Here is a 23,071-nt window from a genome sequence, read left to right as displayed (position 1 = left end):
ACCGTTGCTAAGGCAGCAGAAAGACGGCTGACAGGCTTATCTGGAGTTTTCCCACGTCCTCTGCCTCGGCGCTGCTGGCTGGTCCCACGACCACGTCCGCTGGGTTGCCTGGCACCTGGATGAGTGACCTTGGCTGCTTCCGGAGCTGGGCAAAATCTCGCTACGTGCCCAGGCTGCTGGCACCGATAACAAAGCCTTGTTGCGCACGCACTCACAGTGGATTCCTCAGTGCTTTTTCCTGCACCCCCACTGGCTTCTCTGCGCCCACGGCCCCCCTTCTCAGCCGATTCTTTCTGGCGTCTCAGTTCCTCATCCGCCAAACGCCCAGAAACGTAAGCAATCGTGAGTTCAGCTTCAGGCATTGACTCAAATGTTAAACACAAATGTTCATAGGCGTTTCCCAAACTAGACAGCAAAATATAAACTTTTTCCTTCTCTTTGAACACAAGCTCATGCCGCTGCAGCTTATGGAATGCATCAATCACATTGGCAATGTGCTCCTTAATGGGTTGCCCTGGTCTCAGTCTCAACTCAAAGAGATGCCTCATAGCATGCAGCTTAGCTCCAGCTGTTTTTCTCTGATGGACCCTTTCCAAACTGTCCCAGGCTTGCTTGGCATTTTCAGCATTTTGCACATAGGGCAGTTGCGTAGCATCACAGCTCATGGCAATGGCACATAGAGCCTTATTGTCTTTCCTGGTTTCTGCTGAAAACCTCTGTGCTTCAGCTGCTGAACTATCAGCGACAGGGGTTGGAGGATTTAACACACAAGTCCACAAATCCTTTCCTAGCAACCACATTCTGGCCCTTTCTCTCCACTCTGCATAGTTGTCGCCATTCAACCTCTGGAACGGCACGACAAATGACTCCTGTAGCTGCTCCGCCAACTTGTCCACCCCCGGGCTCCGTGTCTGTGTACTCACTCAGAATAGCTGACGTTGCTCCTCCGGGTAGACTGCGGATCCCAGCCTTCTGGTACAGGGCCTTTCTGCTAGCGAGTGCATCTGTTAATTGCCGACTGCAAAACAACAGGTTTCTCCCAGCTAGCTCTTTACACCGGCTTTCTCCACGGCTTTTACAGCTGCAATCACCTTTTATTGCTTTGGTGATTGATTAGGTTCAGGACCTCTTATCTCCCATAACCTGTGACGGGTATAGGACTCCTTTGAGTTGTTTATGACTCAATTAGGAGCCACTGATTATCGCCCGGCGCGCTTCCTCTGCGCTTCTCTGCTTCCGTAGATCCGGGCTGGCAGTAAAACACACACAGCAGAGTTCTTCTTCTTCTCACACAGCGAAAGCTTGTATAGCCGTTGGATAAAAAGCCTCTTAAGAACACACAGAGTCCAAAGTGTTCTAATAACTACTTAAGTTTATTCTAGAGAGAAAATAACAAACAACCTGGTGAGAGCGCAGACATCTTGCGACCGTCTCCCAGGCAGAAACGAAACCAACCGATACATACAGAAACACTTCTGGTACATTCTGTAACATGATCTTCCTCAGTGGTCAGGTGCTACAGTACACAGTTAACTCTTTAGTTACTTGTTACTCATCACAACTACTTCCGGGTTAGCAGAGTCTGTAACCCAAAGTGTTTGTAACACCGGAGTGTTTGTAACCCGAGGTACCACTGTATTGAAAAAAAATAAGGCTAAGGAGAAGAAATCCTCAAAAACAAACAAATGTAAGCTTGAATTGCAGAAAGGAAGTGCCCAACGCAGCATTTCTGTCTTTGAATCAAATATCTTGTATTGTTTTTAGCTCTCTCGGGCTGCAGTGCTAAATACACTATACATTTATGTATTTATTGCACCTACATTCCACTTTTCCACCAAGGAGCTCAAGGTGGCCTTCATTGGTCTCCCAAACCACAACCCTGTGGGGTAGGTTAGGCTGAGGGACAGTGGTCGGCCCAAGGTCCCCCAGTGAGTTTCATGGCTCAGCAGGGATTTGAACCCAGCTCTCTCCCAGGTCCAAATCTAGCACTCTTACCACTAACTATTGAGAGAGTCCCGTTGGATTTGGGGGAATTTACTTCTGAGTAAAAAAATGCAGAAAGGATTGTGCTGCAAATCAAATTATGCTGATCTGCTCTTCTTGCACACATTGCATAGACAATAGGTGTACCCTTCCCTCTTTATCTGTTTGTTTTTGTGTAACACAAAAACTTTAACAAAAACTATTATTTATTTATTTATGTATTTATGTATTTATTTATTTATTTATTTTACATTGCATTGTCACCAGCTGTCCCTGTTTACCAGAGATAGTTGCGATTTTCTGGTCCTCTTGGTGTATGGGTGTAATAATTACATCAGAATGTTCCTATTGTAATCTCCCAAGTGTCAGAGAGCATAAAATCTAGTGTTCAAATTGAAGGTCGGGGGTTGGTGGCATAGGGCAGAGCTCCTTCCCTTCTTTCACATTTTCAGGAGGCTGGAGGATGAATTTGTGGGATGGCGTAACATGCACTGACTCTTCCTTGGGACTGCGTTCAACTGGCACCTGTCATCTATGATTCCACTGTATTACCCCCCCCCATCTCCCCAAAAGAAAGTGCTCTGGAATAATGGTGCACTGTGATGTGAAGTGTCATTCCAAGGGGGGGTTGGAAAAGGTGGACCCCCCAGCTCAGTGCCGACAGGAGGAGCATCAGCGAGTGTGTGTCCCTCACCCCTTTCCCAATTGTTCCCCTCACAGCATGTCAGTGGTGCTGTGAAATTGGGGGATTTCTGCCTTGACTTTGACATTTGTTTATCTTCTCCTCTTTCTTGTGCTCTTACACTGTGCACCAGGAGAGCAACTGATGCCCAGGGTAACGATAGCAAAGAAAGCAGCGTGGTGTAGTGGTTAGAGCAGGGAACTGGATTTAGATAGTGGTCAACATCCTTAGCTCCTCAGCCATGTGTGGGCCAACTTTGTGTGGTGGGCAGAGTGAGGAAAGTTGCTTGGGAGTCAGTTGGAAAAAGGGAAAAGACACCTGGGGAAATGATTAATGCATGTTTAATGTACACATGGGTCTTGATTTGGCCCCAAGCGAAGAAGACAGCAAAGGAATACAGGAAATATCATAGGAACTTGGGAAGCTGCATTAATCTAAGTCAGACCATTGGTCCATTATAGTTCAGTAAAGTTTGCACTAACTGGCAGCAGCTCTCTGGGATTCTCTACTTGCAGAGGTGGCAAATGAAGTATTTTTACTTTATTTTCTTTCAAAGTCACTTCTCTGCTACCTTCTCACATCAAAGGTGCACCCAGATTTACTGAGCATTCACTCTGGTATGTTTGTGGGGTGGTTAGATGGTGTTGAGCCCAAAGTGAGTATTAACTCACACTTCCCCCTGCATTTTCCTATCACTTCCCCAGTCACAAAAAAAGTTTGATCTTTTGGGGAATTGAGTTCATTGCGCAACCTGAATTTGCAGATATGTGATTGAACAGTGGCTTTAAAAAATACAGGGTTTCCAGTTGCACATGGAAAGATGTTAGAGGGACAACCTACAACTATTTCTTTGCTTTTGGGAGCACACCTGGAAATGTGAAATTAAGGGAGTTTTGTTTATATATGCAGATCAATAAAAACTGAACTTAAAGTATAAGAAACGAGGTAATCAAATAGCACAACAAGAAATTATTGTTTAGTTGCAAATGGCCATTCATGAACATTATGGTAGGGTTCCCCTGCCCCCGATACCTGTTTTCTCCTTTAAAACCCTAATCTTTGGTGATGGGTCATGCTGTGCATTTGTACTGGAAACCTTGAAGGCTCATAATTTAATGGCAGGTATCTCTACAGGGAGAAGATTAAAATGTACAGACTTCATCTAACCACGAGCCATTAAATCACTTTTCACAGTTGGGCATGCTGTAGCAAGCAGCATTGTGTGTGACATATGAACTCTCAATTAACATGCATTTTTGTTATACCCCATGGTGGCAAATGTGTTTAAATGAAGCTATTCATATGTCACCCTCCTTTGGCCCTTATGCCACCAGGCAGTATAACCTAGAGGTGTAAAGTTGCAATTAGTTACATGGCAGGAAAGTCCTATTGACTTCAGTGGAACTGGTGGGTGTGGAATAAGGAAGGGGGAGAAATTCAGTTTGCATTTAAAGGTGAATTTGCCTAATTCATCCTTTCTGGAACAATACAGGAGCAAAAATCACAACCATCCTTTGAAATTTGCCCTTGTCCGAATTTTGCAATGTGATTCTCCAGCCAAGTTATTTGGACAAAAAATCATATACCATGATAAAGGATGCATGAAATGCATATATTAGTGAAATTAACATTAACAGTGTGTTAGGTATGGGGAAACTGCTTTGCAAAAATATGTATGTTAGGGAAAATGCATACAGTTGTGCATCTTGGGAGAAATTCACTGATAAATCTTCGCAAGGACTTCTTCCTTTTTAATGCAACCTAATGTGAAGAACTGAGTTTAAGAATGGAATAATGAGAAACTCTCCCAAGTTGCTCCAGAGAGAAAACAGACATCTAAGCTTGGCAGCAAGGACAGGAGGCCCAGGGCACAACACTCTGTCCCTCCTCTCCTTGAGCTAAATAAAAACTTAAATTCTGAATAAAGTAACTTTAACTACAAAAACCACCATGCAGGTTGAATCCAGCAGGGAGGTGGGGGCTTTCTTGTGTTTTGCACAGCCTGTCACAACTATGGAACGAAGGAAGTGGATTAAGAAAAGTTTTTGTTTCATAACACTAGAACCTGCGTACATCTAATGAAGCTCAATGTTGGAAGATTCAGGGCAGATTTTTTTTTTAAGAAGTAATCCTTCAGGCAGCATATAGTCAAGCTGTGGAATTTGCACCCACAGGAGGCAGGGACGGCCACCAATTTGGATGGCTTTAAAAGAGGATCAGTAGAAGACAAGGCTGTCAGTAGCTTCTAGCCATGATGCTCTGCCTCTGTGGTTGGAGGCAGTGATGCTTCTGAATTCCAGATGCTGGAAACATCTGGAGGGGAGAGTGCTCTTGTGTTCATGTCCTGCTTGCAGGTTTCCCACAGGCGTCTGGTTGGCCACAGTGAGAACAGGATGCTGGGCTAGATGGGCCATTGGCCTGATCCAGCAGGCTCTTCCTATGTTCCTAGAAGTGGGCAGTGTTCTCTGGAAAGAGAGATTGATTGCTAAACCTCCCTAGCCATAGTGCTTTAAATGTATAGTGCAGGTGTGACTTTTTATCTCCCTTAGGAGTGCTGTTTAAAAGAAAACAAAAGGAAGCCCACATTCAGTGGAATCACACACTTCATGCAATGTGTAGCTTGGCTCTCAATAACATGCACGTCAGCCCCACAAGGTAAACTAGTGATGATATCCCATATGGTAAATGTGGGGCTTAGGCTAAGGATACATGGATACACACACACACACACACACACACACACACACACACACACACACGTATTTACAGGTTGATGAGAATGAGCTAGAAAAGGGAGGGAATGACTGTTACAAAGATTTTGAGGGTGCTTGGTAACTATAACAACAGGATCTGTGTACAGTACTTAAAGCATAGTGCTGTGCCAATACCTGTTCTCAGTATGCTACGTTAATTGAACACTCCCAACAGTAATAGTCGGCTTTACCACACTAGCTTGAGCACACATTTTATTGTGATAATGGAGTGCAATTAATGCACAGAAGTGCGTTAATTTGTCACGAAACCTCCACGATGATGACATTCTTTCCCTTTAAACTTTTTAAACTGCTTTTTGAGGCACTAAATTAAAATCTCTTGTGAAATGAGAGGTTAGCAGCTAGGTTCACGTTCTCATGATAATGTGTTCTTGAAACCAGGAAATAGGAGCTTAGTCAGCTAGCTGACTGCCATCCCATGATGAGGAAATTCTTACCTCCACTTCATCCCAGATTTTTCAAGCTCAAAGCAGTCGTGACACACAGTCACTTGCATTCCGCCACCCAATTATTATTTCCCCCCCCAGGTGTGGGGAATGTTTTGTAGCCCAGTGGCTGCATTCTCTCATGTGCATCCTTCCAGGGTCCAAATACCAGTTGTGGGTAGGGACGGCTGCAAAAGTGGCCAGAGCAATGGAGGTGAATTGTAAAGGTAAAGGGACCCCTGACCATTAGGTCCAGTTGTGACCAATTCTGGGGTTGCAGCGCTCATCTTGCGTTATTGGCCAAGGGAGCCAGCGTATAGCTTCCAGGTCATGTGCCCCCCATGACAAAGCTGCTTCTGGTGAACCAGAGCAGCACACGGAAACGGCGTTTACCTTCCCGCTGTAGCGGTACCTATTTATCTACTTGCACTTTGACGTGCTTTTGAACTGCTAGGTTGGCAGGAGCTGGGACCGAGCAATGGGAGCTCACCCCGTCACAGGGATTCGAACCGCCGACCTTCTGATCAGCAAGCCCTAGGCTCTGTGGTTTAACCCACAGCGCCACCCACGTCCCTGGTGAATTGTACCCACATACAAATTGTACCCTTTCTGCATACACACACACACACACACGGACACACGGACACACCCCTCTACCCTCCTTCCAGGGAAGCAAAAGGCGTTATTGGAAATCAAGGCCATATTGCCGCCAGACAAAAAACACTCAAGGAGGGTTTCTAATTTATCTATTTCCAGAACAAGTATGCATGCTAACTGGTTGCTGTAACAGTTAAAACTGTTTTTTCTATCTCTGAGCATAATCCAAAATTGGGGTGCCCGCTTGCTTGCTGCATTTCAAGGTTCATACTTGCTTAAGGAGGCAATTGTGTGCGGCAGGGTTGTTTGTAGAGCTTGACATTGCCTTCGCGGTAAAAAATGTTGATTGTCACAAATAAAAAAAGCCCTCCCCTTTTAACCCAAAAAAGGGATGTACTTGGGTTTTCCAGGGGAAAAAACCTTGTATTTTGTCCTTGCTAGCAGCTGCCTCTTTTTTCATATCCCATTGTTCTTCTTCCCCACACCTGCCTTTATCTAAAGAAAGAGTGATCAGATGGCTTACTACTTGCAAATTTGTAGCTGCTTCTATAGTGTCCATCCTCACTCCACAGTTCACATGAGAAACGACTTGACATGTCTTCCATGATTCATGGGCCTGGAAGTGGCTCGAAGTCCCACTTAAAGGATGGCATTTTATAATGGAATGGGGTGAATCATTAGGAGTTAGCAGCAATGGCAGGAAACGACACTCTAGTTAATTGCCTGCTCCTGCCTTGATCTAGCACACCAAGAGGACAGCATGTTCCCAGAAATGTGTGGAGTAAAAGAGGATGCATGAACTTGCCCCCCCCCACAAGAACATGGTCTGTAGGGGGACTTTACCTAGAGTGCATGTGATTTGCGAGACGTTCATCTCTTAAACAGCAACATCCAGATGCTTAAATGCATCCCTTTAGAATATATTGGCCTATAGATATATATATATACACAAACATGCGCACACACACACACACACACACACACACACACAAACAGATCTGTTCTCCATAAAATGTACTCTCAGACTCTCAACAGATCTGTTAATGGGGGGGGGGGTCATCTGGCAAGAGTTCTGTATCTGACTTAGTATAAACATGACTAATCTGAAACAGAAGCAGCCTTGATTTAATTTCCTTGGAACATCATGCTGGGGAAATAAAAAAGCACAGACAGACAGAAAGTGGCAGTTTCCAAAGGGAAAGGGAAAGACATGGGCTGAAGTTTACCGCAACAGCAATGGTGATTGATTTTGATTTTAGATGTTCTCCTCTTAGTGCAGAGCTTTTGCACTTTAGAGTCACAAGGAAGCCAGGGAGAATTAAATGGTTCACTGGATATAGAGGTATCAGGTGTGTACACACCATACATTTAAAGCACACGCTTCCCCTGCCCAATAATCCCAGCAACTGTAGTATGTAAAGGGTGCTGGGAATAATTGCTCCGTGTGAGTAAACTCCCTGGATTTATTTTATTTATATTTTATTTATTGACTAAACGACTAAACAACAACAACAACAACAACAACAACAACAACAACCCTATACCCACAGGTCTCAGGACAGTTCACAGAATAAAATCAAAATATAAAACTAGAAAATGCATAATCAAAATAAAAACAACAACAACCCAATAAGCCACACACACAGCCCTTTGGAGGAAGCAGTGTGCTTTAAATGCGTGGTGTGTACACAGACATTGTTGATACAAGAGAGAACAGAAAGATATTGTGTTGGGTTTATTTTTGCCATTATCTTGGAGGACATTTGCAACTATTCGAATCCTGAGATTTTGATGCACTTTTTAAAATTATAATTTTAGAACTCATTGTGGTTGAGAGTGTGGTAGTAATGGGTTTTGTGAGCTCATATGAATACAGCTTCCAGCAGCCAAAAGCTTCACTTCTGGGAATGCTCTCCCCCTTTTAGGATGATGTTCATAGATTCAGATGGAACTCTCTAGACTTCTCCACTTGGTAAACAGCCGATTTTAATGTTAAGGAGATCCAGTTTGGGTTTGATGGGTTCCAGTGCACCACAGTCTGCAGCTGTTCCAGTCCCGGTTTTAGGGGACTAGGCCCTGAAGCAGCTGAGGACTGTAGACGTTTGGTGGGCTTTTGTCATGACTAATGTGTGTTTGTTCTGAATAGAGTGTTTTGGTGACCATTTTTCATGTAACTCTTGCACCATTCTTCTTGGCTACAGCTGCATTTTTAGAGGGAAGGGCCACAGCAACTGTTTTGGGGGCAGAAGGTCTCGGGTTCAAGCCCTGGCATCTCCAGGTAGGGCTGGTAATGTCCTTAGCCTGAAACCATGGAAAGATGCTGCCAATCAGTATAGACAGCACTGAGCTAGATGGACCAATAGGCTGTGATTTGAAAGAAGGCAGTTTCCTGTGTTTTTCATTTGGAACCACCCCTTCTCTTTTAACATTTTCCTATTGGGGGTGGGGTGGGGTGGGGGGTGAGAAATCCGAATCTTGTTGGTTTTTTCTTTAGTTGAAGCATTTTCGCCTCACACTCCAGCCAAACATGTTTTACAGGGTGACAAGAGACATAGTCTAAACACTGAGCCTCTGGGGGGCTTGCCGATTGGAAGGTTCAAATCCCCACGACGGAGTGAGCTCCCGTTGCTCTGTCCCAACTTCTGCCAGCCTAGCAGTTCGAAAGCACGCCAGTGCAAGTAGATAAATTGGTATCGCTGCGGCGGGAAGGTAAATGGCGTTTCCGTGTGCTCTGATTTCCATCACGGTGCCATAAGCAGTTTAGTCATGCTGGCCACATGACCCAGAAAGCTGTCTGTGGACAAATGCCGGCTCCCTCGGCCTGAAAGTGAGATGAACGCCGCAACCCCATAGTCGCCTTTGACGGGACTTTACCTTCCAGGGGTCCTTTACATTATTATTTTTTAAACAGAGTAACAAATATCAATAGTAAGACAGTCCCTGCCCTCAGGTTTGTAATCTAGAAAAGGTGGCATGAGAAAGAGGGGTAGAATGGGAGTGAAGGCAGAAAAAAGAAAACTCTGGCACTTAGTTACATAGTACATGGAATATTCCTTCTGCATGACCACCTGGAATAAAAACAGTTTAAGGAGAGGAGGAGACGAAAGTTGCTGGCGTCTCAGTTGATAGAGCAGCCTTGATTCCCTTCTCTCCCTCTGCTGCACTCTAATGGAATGGCTGCTGACTGGTAAGGGAGAGGGAAGGCCAATGAAGTGGCCCTGCTTCCCTTATTTATTTATGAAAGTATTTCTATACCATCATATCATAGAAAATCAGGGCAGTGTACAATGTGAAAACACAGAGCACCATCTAAATATATATATAACGATACAGATAATCATTCAGGCTACTAATTGCGTGTGGAGACCTTTTAACCAGCCCCAGAAATAAATTCAGACAGGACTCAAAGTTTTAGTTTGGTTTTTGGCAGAATTTAGGCCACAACTTTATTGAAAACAAATCAAGTGAGTGGTTGCATAGGCTCTGGTTCAACTAGCTACCTGTAGCCTTGCAGGCAGCGCTGACTCTGGGCACCAACCATAAGTCAGCCTTGGGTGAACACCTGGGACAGAGGCGAACAGGGGGGGGGGTCTGCCACGCCTCCACCCAGATGAGCCCTGAACTCAGGCTCAGGGCACAACCCCGCCCGGGGAAGACCAACCATGAGCCCGTGGATTCCTTCTTGAAGTAATACCCAACGCATAGGGATGGCTAGGCATCCTGCCACCCCTATCCACCTGAACCAGAGCCCACCTTACAAGTTGTGACAGTTTGCTACACGGTAGGCGAAACCCAAATGGCACTAGCCAATCAGCCAAATGGGGAAAATTCCTGCCATGCCCCTGTCCCAATGACAGGCGACACACAACGGCATAGCAAGGTCAAGTGCAAGCCCTAAAATAGGGAGAGGTGGGTGGGTGTTTTGATGCACTGAGCCCAAAAGAGGAAGCTCAGGGACATGTGCAGCGGTTAAATAGTAGTCCCTCGATCGCTTTGACTGGCGTCCCGTTAGCCCAATTGCACCCAAGATTGAGGGACCACCTCATAGGGTGTTGTGGCTGCTCCAATGTTCCCACCCACAACACAGGGCCTGATTACCAGGGCCTACCGCAACAGGTGCCCTCTTGTTAGGGAGGACCCGATTTGTAAAAATAAAAAATAAATATTTAAAGTTTTAAAGTGGTATCTGTTTTTTTGACAACGCAGTCCCCTTTGGTCTAGTCCAGTGTTTCCCAAACTTGGGTCTCCAGCTGTTTTTGAACTACAATTCCCATTATCCCTGACCACTGTTCCTGCTAACTAGGGATGATGGGAATTGTAGGGGGGGGGACAGATGGACCCAAGTTTGGGAAACACTGGTCTAGTGTGATCTTTGGCAGATCAACAGCTGAATTATGAGTCTGTCTAGAATCACCTCCCTTCCCATGGCAAGCCGAGAAGGGTAAAGGGCTTCACTTGCACCCTGTTGGTGGTCTCATTGTGTTCCGACATACACTTTTTAGACCATTCCAGGTGGTCATGCAGAAAGACTGGGTAACTAAGAATTGGTTTCTGGGTTTTCTTTTTTTCCTGCAAGGGGGATTAACCTCAGAGAGACGAAAGCTGTGAAAAGGCAGATTGATGACAGCACTCTGCTTGACCTGCCCTGGGTCAATAGAATCCTGCCCTATAAATCTTGCAGAAGGTGGAAGCACAGAACAATGCAGGCTTCCATTTCCCTTCTCGGCAGCCATCTTGGAGGGCTGTGGAACACCTTCTCTGCACCAACTAATGCAGTAATATTGTTCAGCTCCTGCATTCTGCACTCCAGTTAGTACTGGCTATATCTGCAGAAATATAATCTTTAGACAGCCACAGCCTCCTGTTTAAGTCTTTGTAGTTCAACTGTGCGGAAGCCAGAGATGCCCTTTCCAGGATAAAATGCTTTAATACTTTGCTTAAGATTCTCTCTTTCTCACTGGCTAAGAGAAGGTAGGGAGGGCGATGCAATTTGAAACAAACAAACAAACAACCTTTCTTGGGAAAGAACTAGGGTGATTTGATCAATGGCACCTTCATCTAAACACCAATGCCTTCTGGAAAGATGGGAGGATATTTGAGAATTCCCAACTCATCCTCACTGACGACAGTTGTCACATAAGGAATTTGAGCATCTCAGAGACTTGCCTGAAGACGTCATCAACCCACAGGGAAGTAAGCTTCCCTATGCTATATATTACAAGCTAACTCAGATTTATTGAGTAAGTGAAACACATCTTTGTCATTGGGGAAACATCCTTTCAAATGCTCTTCCTCTGATTTACACGGGGAAAGTTGATCTGCAAGCTTTTCTCTCGGTGTTAAGCCCTATTCATTTGTGTCCCTCACCCCATGGTTTTAAGCTGAGAAGAAAAAAACCCGTGTGAAAGGTGGCTATTACAGAGAAGTTGCTGGAGTCTCAAGGGGGAGAAGCAGGCAGAGTCACCCACAGTTGTACTGAGAAGCCAGTGCCCATCAGGTTTCTCTCCTATACCTGGCTGCAGCCATTCCGTCTGGCTTTCTTGATCCCTCAGCTTTCATCGAGCAACATCTCACTGTGATCATCTGGAGCAGGGGTGCCCAAACTTTTTTCAAAGAGAGCCAGATTTCATGAAGTGAACATGCGTGAGGGCCAACCAAAGTTGTTGAGCTTTTTAAAGATTTATTGAGCTTTTCTTAGGATCGAAATATCACAGATTAAAAACTTCCCTAAACCGGGCTGCCTTTAGGTCTTTTCTAAATGTCAGGTAGTTGTTTATCCTCTTGACCTCCGATGGAAGGGCGTTCCACAGGGCGGGCGCCACTACCGCAAAGGCCCTCTGCCTGGTTCCCTGTAGCTTTGCTTCTCGCAGTGAGGGAACCGCCAGAAGGCCCTCGGCGCTGGATCTCAGTGTCCGGGCTGAACAATGGGGGTGGAGACGCTCCTTCAGGTATATAGGACCGAGGCCGTTTAGGGCTTTAAAGGTCAGCACCAACACTTTGAATTGTGCTTGGAAACGTACTGGGAGCCAATGTAGGTCTCTTAGGACCGGTGTTATGTGGTCTCAGCGGCCGCTCCCAGTTACCAGTCTAGCTGCCGCATTCTGGATTAATTGCAGTTTCTGTGTCACCTTCAAAGGTAGCCCCACGTAGAGTGCATTATTGTAGTCCAAGCGGGAGATAACTAGAGCATGTGCCACTCTGGCGAGACAGTCTGCAGGCAGGTAGGGTCTCGGCCTGCATACCAGATGGAGCTGGTAGACAGCCGCCGTGGACACAGAATTAACCTGTGCCTCCATGGACAGCTGTGAGTCCAAAATGACTCCCAGGCTGCGCACCTGGTCCTTCAAAGGCACACTTATCCCATTTAATTATCTACTGTAAATATATACTCTTATAAAACTGCAGGTTATTACAATAATCCTGCTAATGATTTTATCTGTTTGCAATTCATCTGTAAATATTCAATAAACCATTTCCATTCTTTTATAAAAAGTTTGTTATCTTGATTTCTTTCTCTTCTGGTAAGTTCCGCCATTTCTTCATATTCCATAAGTTTTTGTATCCATTCTTCCTTTACTGGGACTTCTGCTTCTTTCCACTTTTGGGCAAGTAGCATTCTTGCTGCTGTAGTAGCGTACATGAATAAGTTTCTATACAATTTAGGTAGTTCTGTCCCTATAATTCCCAAAAGAAAAGCTTCTGGGTTGTTGTTTTTTAATAAAAGCTATATCATTGTGTATCAATGTATATAATTTCTGGAGATGTTTTCATGCAGGTGTTTTATTATTAATTAATTAATTAATTACTTAATTAATTTTCTATACTGATCCTTCCAAGGATCATGAGGCAGTTTACAATTGAAAAGAGATTGGTGTGCCAGCTCATTGCGCCATGTCACTTTTTCTGCCCTGTTTTCTGCACCACAAATCTTATTGAAATACAAACGTTATTCCTCCTCGAAATGTGTGTGTTACAATGTATTTTGATCATTTAAAAATTTTCATTTTATTTTTTCACCAAGAACTGTGTCAGAACTTTCAGGAAGAGCAAAAGCCATTGGACAGGGGTCCCCAAACTAAGGCCCGGGGGCCGGATGCGGCCCAATCGCCTTCTAAATCTGGCCCGCGGACGGTCCAGGAATCAGCATGTTTTTACATGAGTAGAATGTGTCATTTTATTTAAAATGCATCTCTGGGTTATTTGTGCGGCATAGGAATGCGTTCATTATCATTATTTAAATATAGTCCGGCCCCCCACAAGGTCTGAGGGACAGTGGACCGGCCCCCTGCTGAAAAAGTTTGCTGACCTCTGCCATTGGATAACTAACAGAGCAGTTCTAGGCATAGTTACTTGGAAGAAAGTCCCATTGCATCCAGTGAGGTTTATTCCCTGATGAGTGTGTATAGGATTGCAGCTTGCATTTCAATCCACACATTAGTCCCAAAGATACAGATCAGGTCATTCCTACTGGAATTTGCAAAGATTTAATTTATCAAGAACCCCTTCTTAAAAGTTGGGGATGAGAAGCAAGGATGTTTGATGTATAATGATTTTGGCTACACATTGTAGTAATATAAATTTAATAAAATTGTAATTTGGGGAGCGGAAGGGGAATTAGAATGCATGCATCTCCCTAAGGCTATATGTGTACATTTGAGACACAGAAGAACTTTGATAACAGAAGCATTTTTCTTATTGCAAAGTAACCATTCCCCTATGTATATGGATATAAGGTAGAAAAATAATAATTCTTCCTCTAGTTTTTTTTTACAGTTTTAAAACAGCTTCCATTTGTTAATGAAATATAATTATGTCAATGGGCCCTGACTAACAGCTGATCAAAAATGAAATCTTTTTGAGTCGCTAATGGGCTGGCATGGTAAGAAGTCTGAGTTACTGCCATTTGCAAGGTTGCCATGGTAACTAGCGCATCTTTTATGAAAGCCGTTTATCATATTCTGATAAACTACACATTCCTAAAGAACTCAGCATGCTTCCCTCTGCTCCCCCCCCAAAAAAACCCCACATCTCTGTGGCCCTGGACTTCAAAAGCACTGGCGCTTTCTTCCCTTCCCTTTAATATTAATGAAATTCCGGTCTCTGTGTCTTATCTTTGGGCTTAGCCACAGTTACCTTTTGCTCTGCTTTTTCCAGGCAGAGGTCTGCACTTTAATTCTCCATGTCCGAGCACTTTTTATTTTTTTTTATTTTGCCCTGAGCCTTCCCCGCTCTTTAAAGCTGAATCGGAGCAAATGTCAGTTCGGGTTTCCCGTGAATTAGTGTTTGCTCTGATTGAGCTCTAAAGAGCAGGTTTTCATGGGAAAAAGCTCCGGAGCAACAGACATGAAGCTTTAAATCGCGGAGCGTGCCTGTAAAGAGCAGAGGAAAGGTACATGTGGATAAGCCTTTAGTCATGCGACCACGCTGAAGGGCAACCTCCACGAAGCAGACATTTTAGCGGCTGCTTTTGTAAAGAAGAAAAATGGGGAGTGCAATCTAATCCGGTTGAATGCACAAATAGCAATGTGAAGCCAAAAATATTACTTCATGATCCACATTGCTGTATAAATTGCTTGCTGTAATACAAATCCCTTGACTGAATTAAAAGAACAAACACCCAAACCAACACTGCTGTTTAATTATATGCAAAAACCTGCTCTCTTGAGGCAAGCCAGCTCATCCTGCCTACAGGTAGTGCCAGTCTAATTACCTTGTTCTTTTGACTGATCTCTCTCTCTCTCTCTCTCTCTCTCTCTCTCTCTCTCTCTCTTTCTCCCCTAAGGTCAACCCAAATAAAAACTTATTCCTGGGATAATGCCCAGGTTATTTTGGTCGGTAATAAATGTGACATGGAAGAAGAACGGGTAATCTCCACCGACAGAGGGAAACATTTAGCAGAACAACTTGGTAAGAAGAGAAATTTTATATATACAGTATATAAAGAACTTGGGCTCCATCTGCACCGTACATTTAAATCAGTTGTCTGACCACTTGAAACCGTCATGACTTCCCCTAAAGATTCCAGGGAGCTGTGGTTTGTTAAGGATGCTGAGCGTTCTTGAGAGACCACCATTCCTCTCACAATTAAGCCACTCTGGGATTTGCAGCTCTTTGGGGGGGGGGAGCAGGGGTTTCCTAACAACAACTCTCAGCACCCTTAACAAAGTGCACTTCCCATAATTCTTTGGAGGAAGCTTCTTTGTTATTTGTTGTGGTCCATTCCATCTGTTTGCCATGCCACAGGAACTTCTGGCCGGCTTGCGCATATTGTCTGCCCGTCACTCTCCCAGTTGCTCAGCACAAAAGGGAGTATAGTGTGAAATGAGAATCGTGCTCAACTGGCAAGGCACATTCTCCTTTCTCAAGTGGTTTCTCCAGCAAATGCAGTTAGTGGCCAGTAAGGGTGAGCGAATCTGTCAGTTTTGCTATTCCTCAGTTTCTAATTTCTTTCCCCATTTTTAATTCAGTTTGCAGCAATTCTGCATCTGTTTGCAAAGTTGTTGCTTCTGTTTTTTTTTAAGTTGTCTCATAAGAGCATAAGAAGAGCCTGCTGGACTGACGGCCCATGTTGTCCAGCATCCTCTTTGTACAGAGACCAACCAGATGCAAGCAGGACCCAAAAACAAGAGCACACTCTAGCAGTTTCCAGAGACTGGTATTCAGAAGCATTTACTGCCTCCAACCATGGAGACAGAGCATAGCTATCGTGGCTTAGTAGCCACTGATAGTCTTATCCTAGGTGAATTTGCCCAATCCTCTCAGAAATTCACCAGCATCTTGGCACACAGTTCTCCAAATATATCGTAGTCATGTTTGAATGCAATTCACCCTTATATAATGCATTATGCGGGCTGTTATTTTCAGGAATATATGTATTTTTATGCACACTTTTGCCTAATGTACACATTTTTGAACACATGTTTTGGTTGGAGAATTGCACCGCAAAATTTGGAGGATTGTGGGTTTTATTTTATTTTTTAAGTGTTTGGATTCCCATCTTGTTTCAGGAAGTGCAAATTAGGTCACATAAAAATGCAAACCAAACTGAACTTCTTCCCCAATTCCTTGTAGCAGGCAGGGAGATTCCACCTTTATTTCTTAATGAATCTACAGTAGGAATTTAGCTTCTGATAAACACAGGAAATAAAACATAACTGGAGAAAAAGTCTAACTAGGGTTTCTACCTACTTTTCGTATCACCAGCTGCTGTCTCAACTCCTTTACACCCACTAATTTTAGTTTGATTGGGGAGTTTTATGATTCTGTGCTCTACAGCTCTTCCTCCACTTCACCTCTAAGATCTTAATTGCACATTGACTGGCTTAAGACATAATGTTAAATGACGAGCCTAGGGATCACCCATTTCCCCCTCCTCCACTCCCCTCTCTTCCTCCATCATGGACCTAAAGAGGAGATAGAAAGGTCAGGTAAAGAAATGGTTAAGCACCCTTGAAAACTGCCCCTTTACTGAAGCTGTGTTTCCTTCTTAAAAGCAGCATCAGCGTTTTAATACACACACATATGCACAGAGCATCTTGTTAAGCCCTAAAAGAACATCAGAAGTGACTGTTTCCCCGAGTCTGCTATTTTTGTGAGCAGGACTTGGGGAGTGGGCATGAATGCAGAGCCCTTTTCTTCTCCAGTAAACCAAGGAAACAAGCATGAGCAGAGGATTTGAAAACAAGATGGCAAAATCTCTTGGGCAACCTGGGGGGGAAACGCTGTGTAGCTGGGAAAGACAGCTCTGCGAAATAGCTCATTAAAGAAGTTGGGTTGGAAATCCATTTGGAGCATTTGCACTTTCTGCTTTCTATAAGTGGCTCTCTTTTTTTATCAGAGCTATCAACAGTATACCTCAACAGCATATTAAGAGGTGCCTCTGTTGCGAATCTAGCCAAATGGTAGTTATAGAACAGGGCAGGGAGAGTCTGTTCTGTTCATCAAAAAGCCTGCAGCTTAAAGAAATCCTCTTGCATCTTGAGAATCACACTGAATTTTTCCTTTCCCCCCTTTTTTGCATGCCCCTATGAAGTTTTTTAAAAAAATAGTAAATGTGTCAATGCAACAAATATGTGTTTGAAAACTTATATGCAGGCACACTTGGATTGTCTGCATGCAGAGTTTTAGTGGGGTTTTTTTTGTGAGAACTGAATAGGCACAGATGTGTTTGGAGCCTTCCTTCCTGCCTATTAAAAATGTCCAGGTTGTTGTGTGTTTTATAATTTACACTTAGGGCCTTTGCAAGTCAATTGAACTGGATCAAAACCCACAAAGGCCATTTTCACATGTGGCATCAGTCCCTCTCTCTCATCAGCTTTGTGCGAACCTGGGAGTGCAGGACAAAACATGGAAGGGATAAAGTAGAAGATTTAAAATAGAAGATTAATTTAAGCCAATAAAATACGTTGTACGTTTGCATTATAAAATATACAAAAAGGCAGTTTAAGCCACAGGTGTAAAAATGCCCTGAGTTTGCATAGAAAAGTACTCACCATTATCCGGACAGTTACTTCTTCTGCCCAAATAGAATCAGTTGCAAATTTTGGCTGGTGTAGCTTCACAGACAGTAGCTGTTTATTCTGTGTCAAACAGAACCTCATATAATAATCGTCAAAGCTTGGAAAATCCATACTGGAATTATTTTTTACACCAAATGTTTGAGCCGATTTCCCAGTGGAGCAAGCATTCCCAAGCACCTGTGTTTATAGCCAGTATAATCACAGCCCTAAATTCATACTGCAGCCATGGAGAATCTTGTTAGACTACAGCTCCCATCATGGGCTAAAGGGCGTTGGAGTCATGCGAAAATAGGAAGCTGCCTTATACCAAGTCAGACCACTGGGCCATCTAGCTCAGTACCATTGACACTGTTTGGCTGCGGCTCTTCAGGGTTTCAGGCAAGGGTCTTTCCCAGTCCTACACAGAGACACCTTTTTGTATGCTAAGCATGTACTCTATCGCTGAGCTATCACTCTATCCCCTAAAGCAGGGCCAGCAATCTTTCACCCATCTAGATGTTCTTGGACTCCCAACTCCCATCAGCCCCAGAGAGCATGGCCACTTGCCAAGGATGATGGGAGTTTGGGGGGGGGCTGGTCCAACAACATCTGAAGGGCTGAAGGTTCCTCACCCCTGTCCTACTGAGCCCAGTTGCTCCTTCGCTTTTCTTTGCATCTACCCCAAAGCGCCGTCTAGTCAGTGCCTGAAGAAGGTACAGTAAATATAATGTTGAATGGTTGCAAGTGCTGTTTCTGAATGACTGCAAGTCTGTCTGTTTCTACCAGGTTTTGAATTCTTTGAAACAAGTGCCAAGGACAACGTCAACGTCAAGCAGACCTTCGAACGGCTTGTGGATATCATCTGCGACAAAATGTCAGAAAGTCTGGAGGCAGATCCTGCCATTGCTGCCGGTAAACAGAACACGAGACTAAAGGATAGCCCTCCTCCACAGCAACCCAACTGTGGCTGTTAATAGAGTCATTGTCGACAGAGGCGGCTCCAGCGTGTTCTTTTGCCAATAGAGTATTTACATAGGGTCTATATGCCTTTATTTATAACGTCTTACCGGTTCATTTTGGGGGAAATATGTCTTCTTTAACGCCCACTGCTGGTACAGTATGTGCATAGAGTTGCTTTGCAAAACAGATCGCAAATGTGTAAGGACAGGGCCCTCCGATTTCTCAGCATTTGGCCTCTGCACGTAGATGGCTGTTCGTCTGCGCTCTTTATGTTCACCTTTATGCCCGTTCCACCTTTAGCTGGTGCTGTGACCTCGGGTCCACATTTTGCCTGGATTTTCCTCTTCCTTCATCCCATTTCCAGTTAATGCTATTTACTCTTATAGCTTGATGATCCAGCAAGTCAGAAATAGGACTCCTGCTCCTTGGCACTCCAAATCAATACTAGCACTGCAGAAAGGTAGCAATCTAATCATGCAAGCACAGCTGTACCCTCCAGTTAACTTGCCAGTCCGCATTCCCCAGAGAGGTCCATGTTTCAAGATGGCTGGGGCCCATTAGCAAAACAACAGGTATCCTGCTAACCAGCGACAGGGATGGAGAATTTAGATCTGCCAGATCAGGGCTACCTGCCTCTCAGACAGCCTTCACTGGGAAGGGTGTCCTACATTCAGAACCAAGACACAACAGTTCCCTGGCTTTCAGCCATAGGCCTTGCAGAGTCTGATTGTTTACCAAGTATTTCTGGGTTTTTGGTTTTCCTTCACTCGAGCATTGATTATCTTGAGGGATACTTGTCCAAACTTCAGACCATATTCAAGCAAACTTTAATTTCAGTTTAACAATTAAAAAAAACCCACTGTAAATTATTAACACTTTCACTTTTGTATCGGTCACACTCAGTGGGCAGTTAAAAATGAGAAAGGGACTGGAGTATGAGCTGTTTTTTAAAGTGCAGTAGCGCACTTCAAAATGGCGTAAGCAGCCAAGGTGTAGGATTTGTCCTTCCCAGGATATGTCAGTGCACTACAGAGAAGACAGTTACTTGCACTACATAAAGTAGAGCCAAAAATAACTCCCACTACAACCAACACACTTATTTTCATATGGACATAGATGGAAGTCCCAAGGATTCAGAGCTTTGAATATAGATACTGTAGATATATTAGTGAAGTCATTGGAGGCCAATGGAAAGAAATTTATTCTTCTCTAATTGTCGAAAGCATGTACAAGAAATGAGTGAATAAACGTTACAGAATGAAGAAGGACAAAGAGAGGCAACGTGAAACAGTGAGGAATATAACAAGAGTAATTGGGTTGCAGGCCCGTTCTCAGTTCTACATGCATGGGAACACTGATCTCCAAAGTGCATTACTCTACCTGTCCTTATTGGATGTACTTAACTCCTGATAGCAACGCCAGTGAAAATATATAATTTTTCTTAGCCAAAATTTAGTGGCACCCTGATCCTCAATATAGACAAGTTGGAAGAGATCTCAAAGGTCATCTGGCCCAACCCCAGTGGTGCAGGAGTCCCACTACAGCACCCCCAAAAGGTTGACTTCCAGTGCTTCTGTTGCATATGCATAGCTTCATCTTCACAGGAGTTTCCTCCTCCTCTTGGACAGAATGGGAACCCATGGGTGTCTGTATGATGCTGTGAAGATCTGCATAGCTTTGTAGGTACCCTTTGCATGGAGCAGCAGCTCTCTGAAATCACTGAGGCTAGTTTACACGTGTACTCTACACTGGCTGACGGGCGGACCAGATGATGACTTGCATGAATGAATGGGGCATTGCAGATTTATCCCTTCATCAACTCAAGTAGAATATTTTTCAACGGAAGCAGCTTACACCTGCAGATCAAGATCAAGGATAAGAAATCAACTGATCTGCAAGCATATATGAACCAGCCTTACTGTTTTATGAAACACACTTGAGTTTGCTTGTTTTTTAAGTGCCAGGTTATTCTAGATTGAAGCTCCGTTTTTGAAGAATTGAACTTCTGATTCCTACAAAGGATGGTTAAGTGTGAATGTTATTATATACCTGGCATGGTCCACACATGTTCTCATGTGGTCTTTTGGTGCAATTTCATACAGCAACCCTTGACCTAAAGTCTTCTTCGAGTGATCGGTTCCATCCTCTGGCAAGAGGAGCAATCTTTCCATCCACAAGCAGCTTGCTAGGCTGAGTGGGAGAGGGACAGAGAGTGTCAGAAAGAGGGGGCGGAGAGAAAGAAAGGAGTGGTAGAAAAGGTGTGGCTCCACCTATTTTAGCTCTGGCCCCACCCACACTGATTTTAGCCCCACCCGCTTCTACCATGTGACCCTTAACAGATTCACCTTGGCAGAAAGAAGGGTTCCCCACCCCTGTTATATACCATTAGAGAACTTTTTCTTCTTTCTTTGCTATGAAACTTTTATTTCTCCTCTCCAGTGCCACTCTCATTAATAGCAGGGAGAATTGCCCGTGAGGACAGATCTGGGTCATTACTTCTGAAAGACATCTTGCCCCAGACTTGCTAGCTGATGGTGACCTCCTTACATATAGCTTTTCACAAAAAAAAAGTCAGAATTTGACGGTGTTTCTGGAAGCCCCACAGGAAAATATAGCTACATTAATTTTTAAAAGAAGAACTTCTACAGTTTCAGGAAACAAACCATGCAAATGGATTATAAACTCACAGAAAGACTGTGGAAAACAAGCAAGCAGCATGACAAGTATTTTAGCCACTGTATTTCCCCACATAGAGATATTTGTTTCTCAGTAAATTCCCTCTCTTCACCCTGTAGTATTCCATCTCGACTGCTCTAGCTGGGTCACAGTGACGAAGTTCTTCTAATTATCGGAGAAGTATAAAATGTTCATAGCTCTTATTTGCATTATCTTTTAATACCAGATAGATGTTTTTCAGCAGGGTCGCAGCAGAAATAACAGAAGCAAAGAAGGAAGGTGAAAGGTGGGTGTCTAGAGAATTGTTAAAAGGCGCAGCTGACCAAAGGGTCACTGCATTTCACTGTAATTGCCACATAGGGAAGCTAAGGCCTCGCTCCCACTGTGAGCCATAATGATTTTATTTTCTTAAACAAAATTTATATACCACTTGACTGGTAAAACCTCTAAGCAGTCTGAAAGAAATATTAAAATTATCAGTAAAAAGCAGTTTAAAACAGAAACAATTTCAATGAATAGTGAAAGAGGTTAAAAGATAACAACACCTGCATGTCTAGGTAGGCTCACCTCAAGAAAAATGTTTTAAATAGGTGCTGAAATGTACTCCTAAGACACCTTTTCAGGTGTGTGGGAACTGAGGAGAGCAAAAATAAGCTAAAACCTACTCTTGGATACAATTGGGGTGCTGGAGCTCACCATGAACGCCTCCCTTGTTCTCTTAGAATGGCAATGGCTCCCACCTGAGAGGTGCTGGAGCTGAGCTCTGGTGAGCTTGGGCAGGGGGAGGAGGCCTGGTTATAATACACAAAACAAAGCATATTTTAAGAGCTTTTGTGGCACTCCTCTCCCCACACCCAAATGCCTCACAATATAAATGAGCTAGCAGCATGTGCATGCACGCGCGCGCACACACACACACACACGGTTTAATTTTGTTCCTTAATTGCTGCTGAATTAACTTCCCTCCCAAATAAAAGTTGCCAATTTGAAGAGGAGGATATGAGGCAGAAAACTAGATAGCAGTCAATCTGTTCTTGTCACCTACCAGAAAACAGAGCAGAGGTGGGGAATTGGCAAAAAAAGAGAGAAAAGGGTTGAAGTAAATATATACCACCAGAGAATTTGATAGAAATCGAATCAAGGAAATTCTGGGTTGTATCTAACAATGTCCCATCAGCTCAAAGACTTCAACCTGTGCAGTGGGACTCCCTGTTCTCTCGTCTTCCTGCTCCTCACCCACAAGAATATTTTGGGGGGTTCGCCAACCCTCTAGAGCCGTTCAGGGGGTGCAGAGGTGCGCAAGGAGAGGGAAATGAATTCCCATTGCATAGGTGAAAGTCCTTGTGCTAACTTGACAACAACTTCATTGGATATAACTGCCCCTCTTGGGTGTGGGGTGAGGGGAAGCATTTTGATGCAAAAAAACACAGAATGAAAAATACTGAAGAAATTCTAGGATCCCTGTAATGTGCAGCT

General features: G+C 43.9%; 1 protein-coding gene across 2 annotated transcripts in view; it reads left to right on the top strand.

The window, feature by feature from the left end:
- Positions 1 to 23,034, top strand: part of RAB3C (RAB3C, member RAS oncogene family) — a 111,234-nt gene extending 88,200 nt beyond the window's left edge. For both annotated transcript variants that reach the window (XM_060280283.1, XM_060280282.1), the window contains exons 4-5: positions 15,244 to 15,368; positions 18,746 to 23,034. In XM_060280283.1, the coding sequence (XP_060136266.1) occupies positions 15,244 to 15,368; positions 18,746 to 18,933 (313 nt within the window). In that variant the 3' untranslated portion in view covers positions 18,934 to 23,034. The remainder of the gene's footprint in view (positions 1 to 15,243; positions 15,369 to 18,745) is intronic.
- Positions 23,035 to 23,071: the final 37 nt, after the last annotated feature.

This window comes from Zootoca vivipara, chromosome 11, assembly GCF_963506605.1.
Source record: "Zootoca vivipara chromosome 11, rZooViv1.1, whole genome shotgun sequence".
Lineage (NCBI taxonomy): Eukaryota > Metazoa > Chordata > Lepidosauria > Squamata > Lacertidae > Zootoca > Zootoca vivipara.
This window is presented reverse-complemented; position numbering and strand designations above follow the sequence as displayed.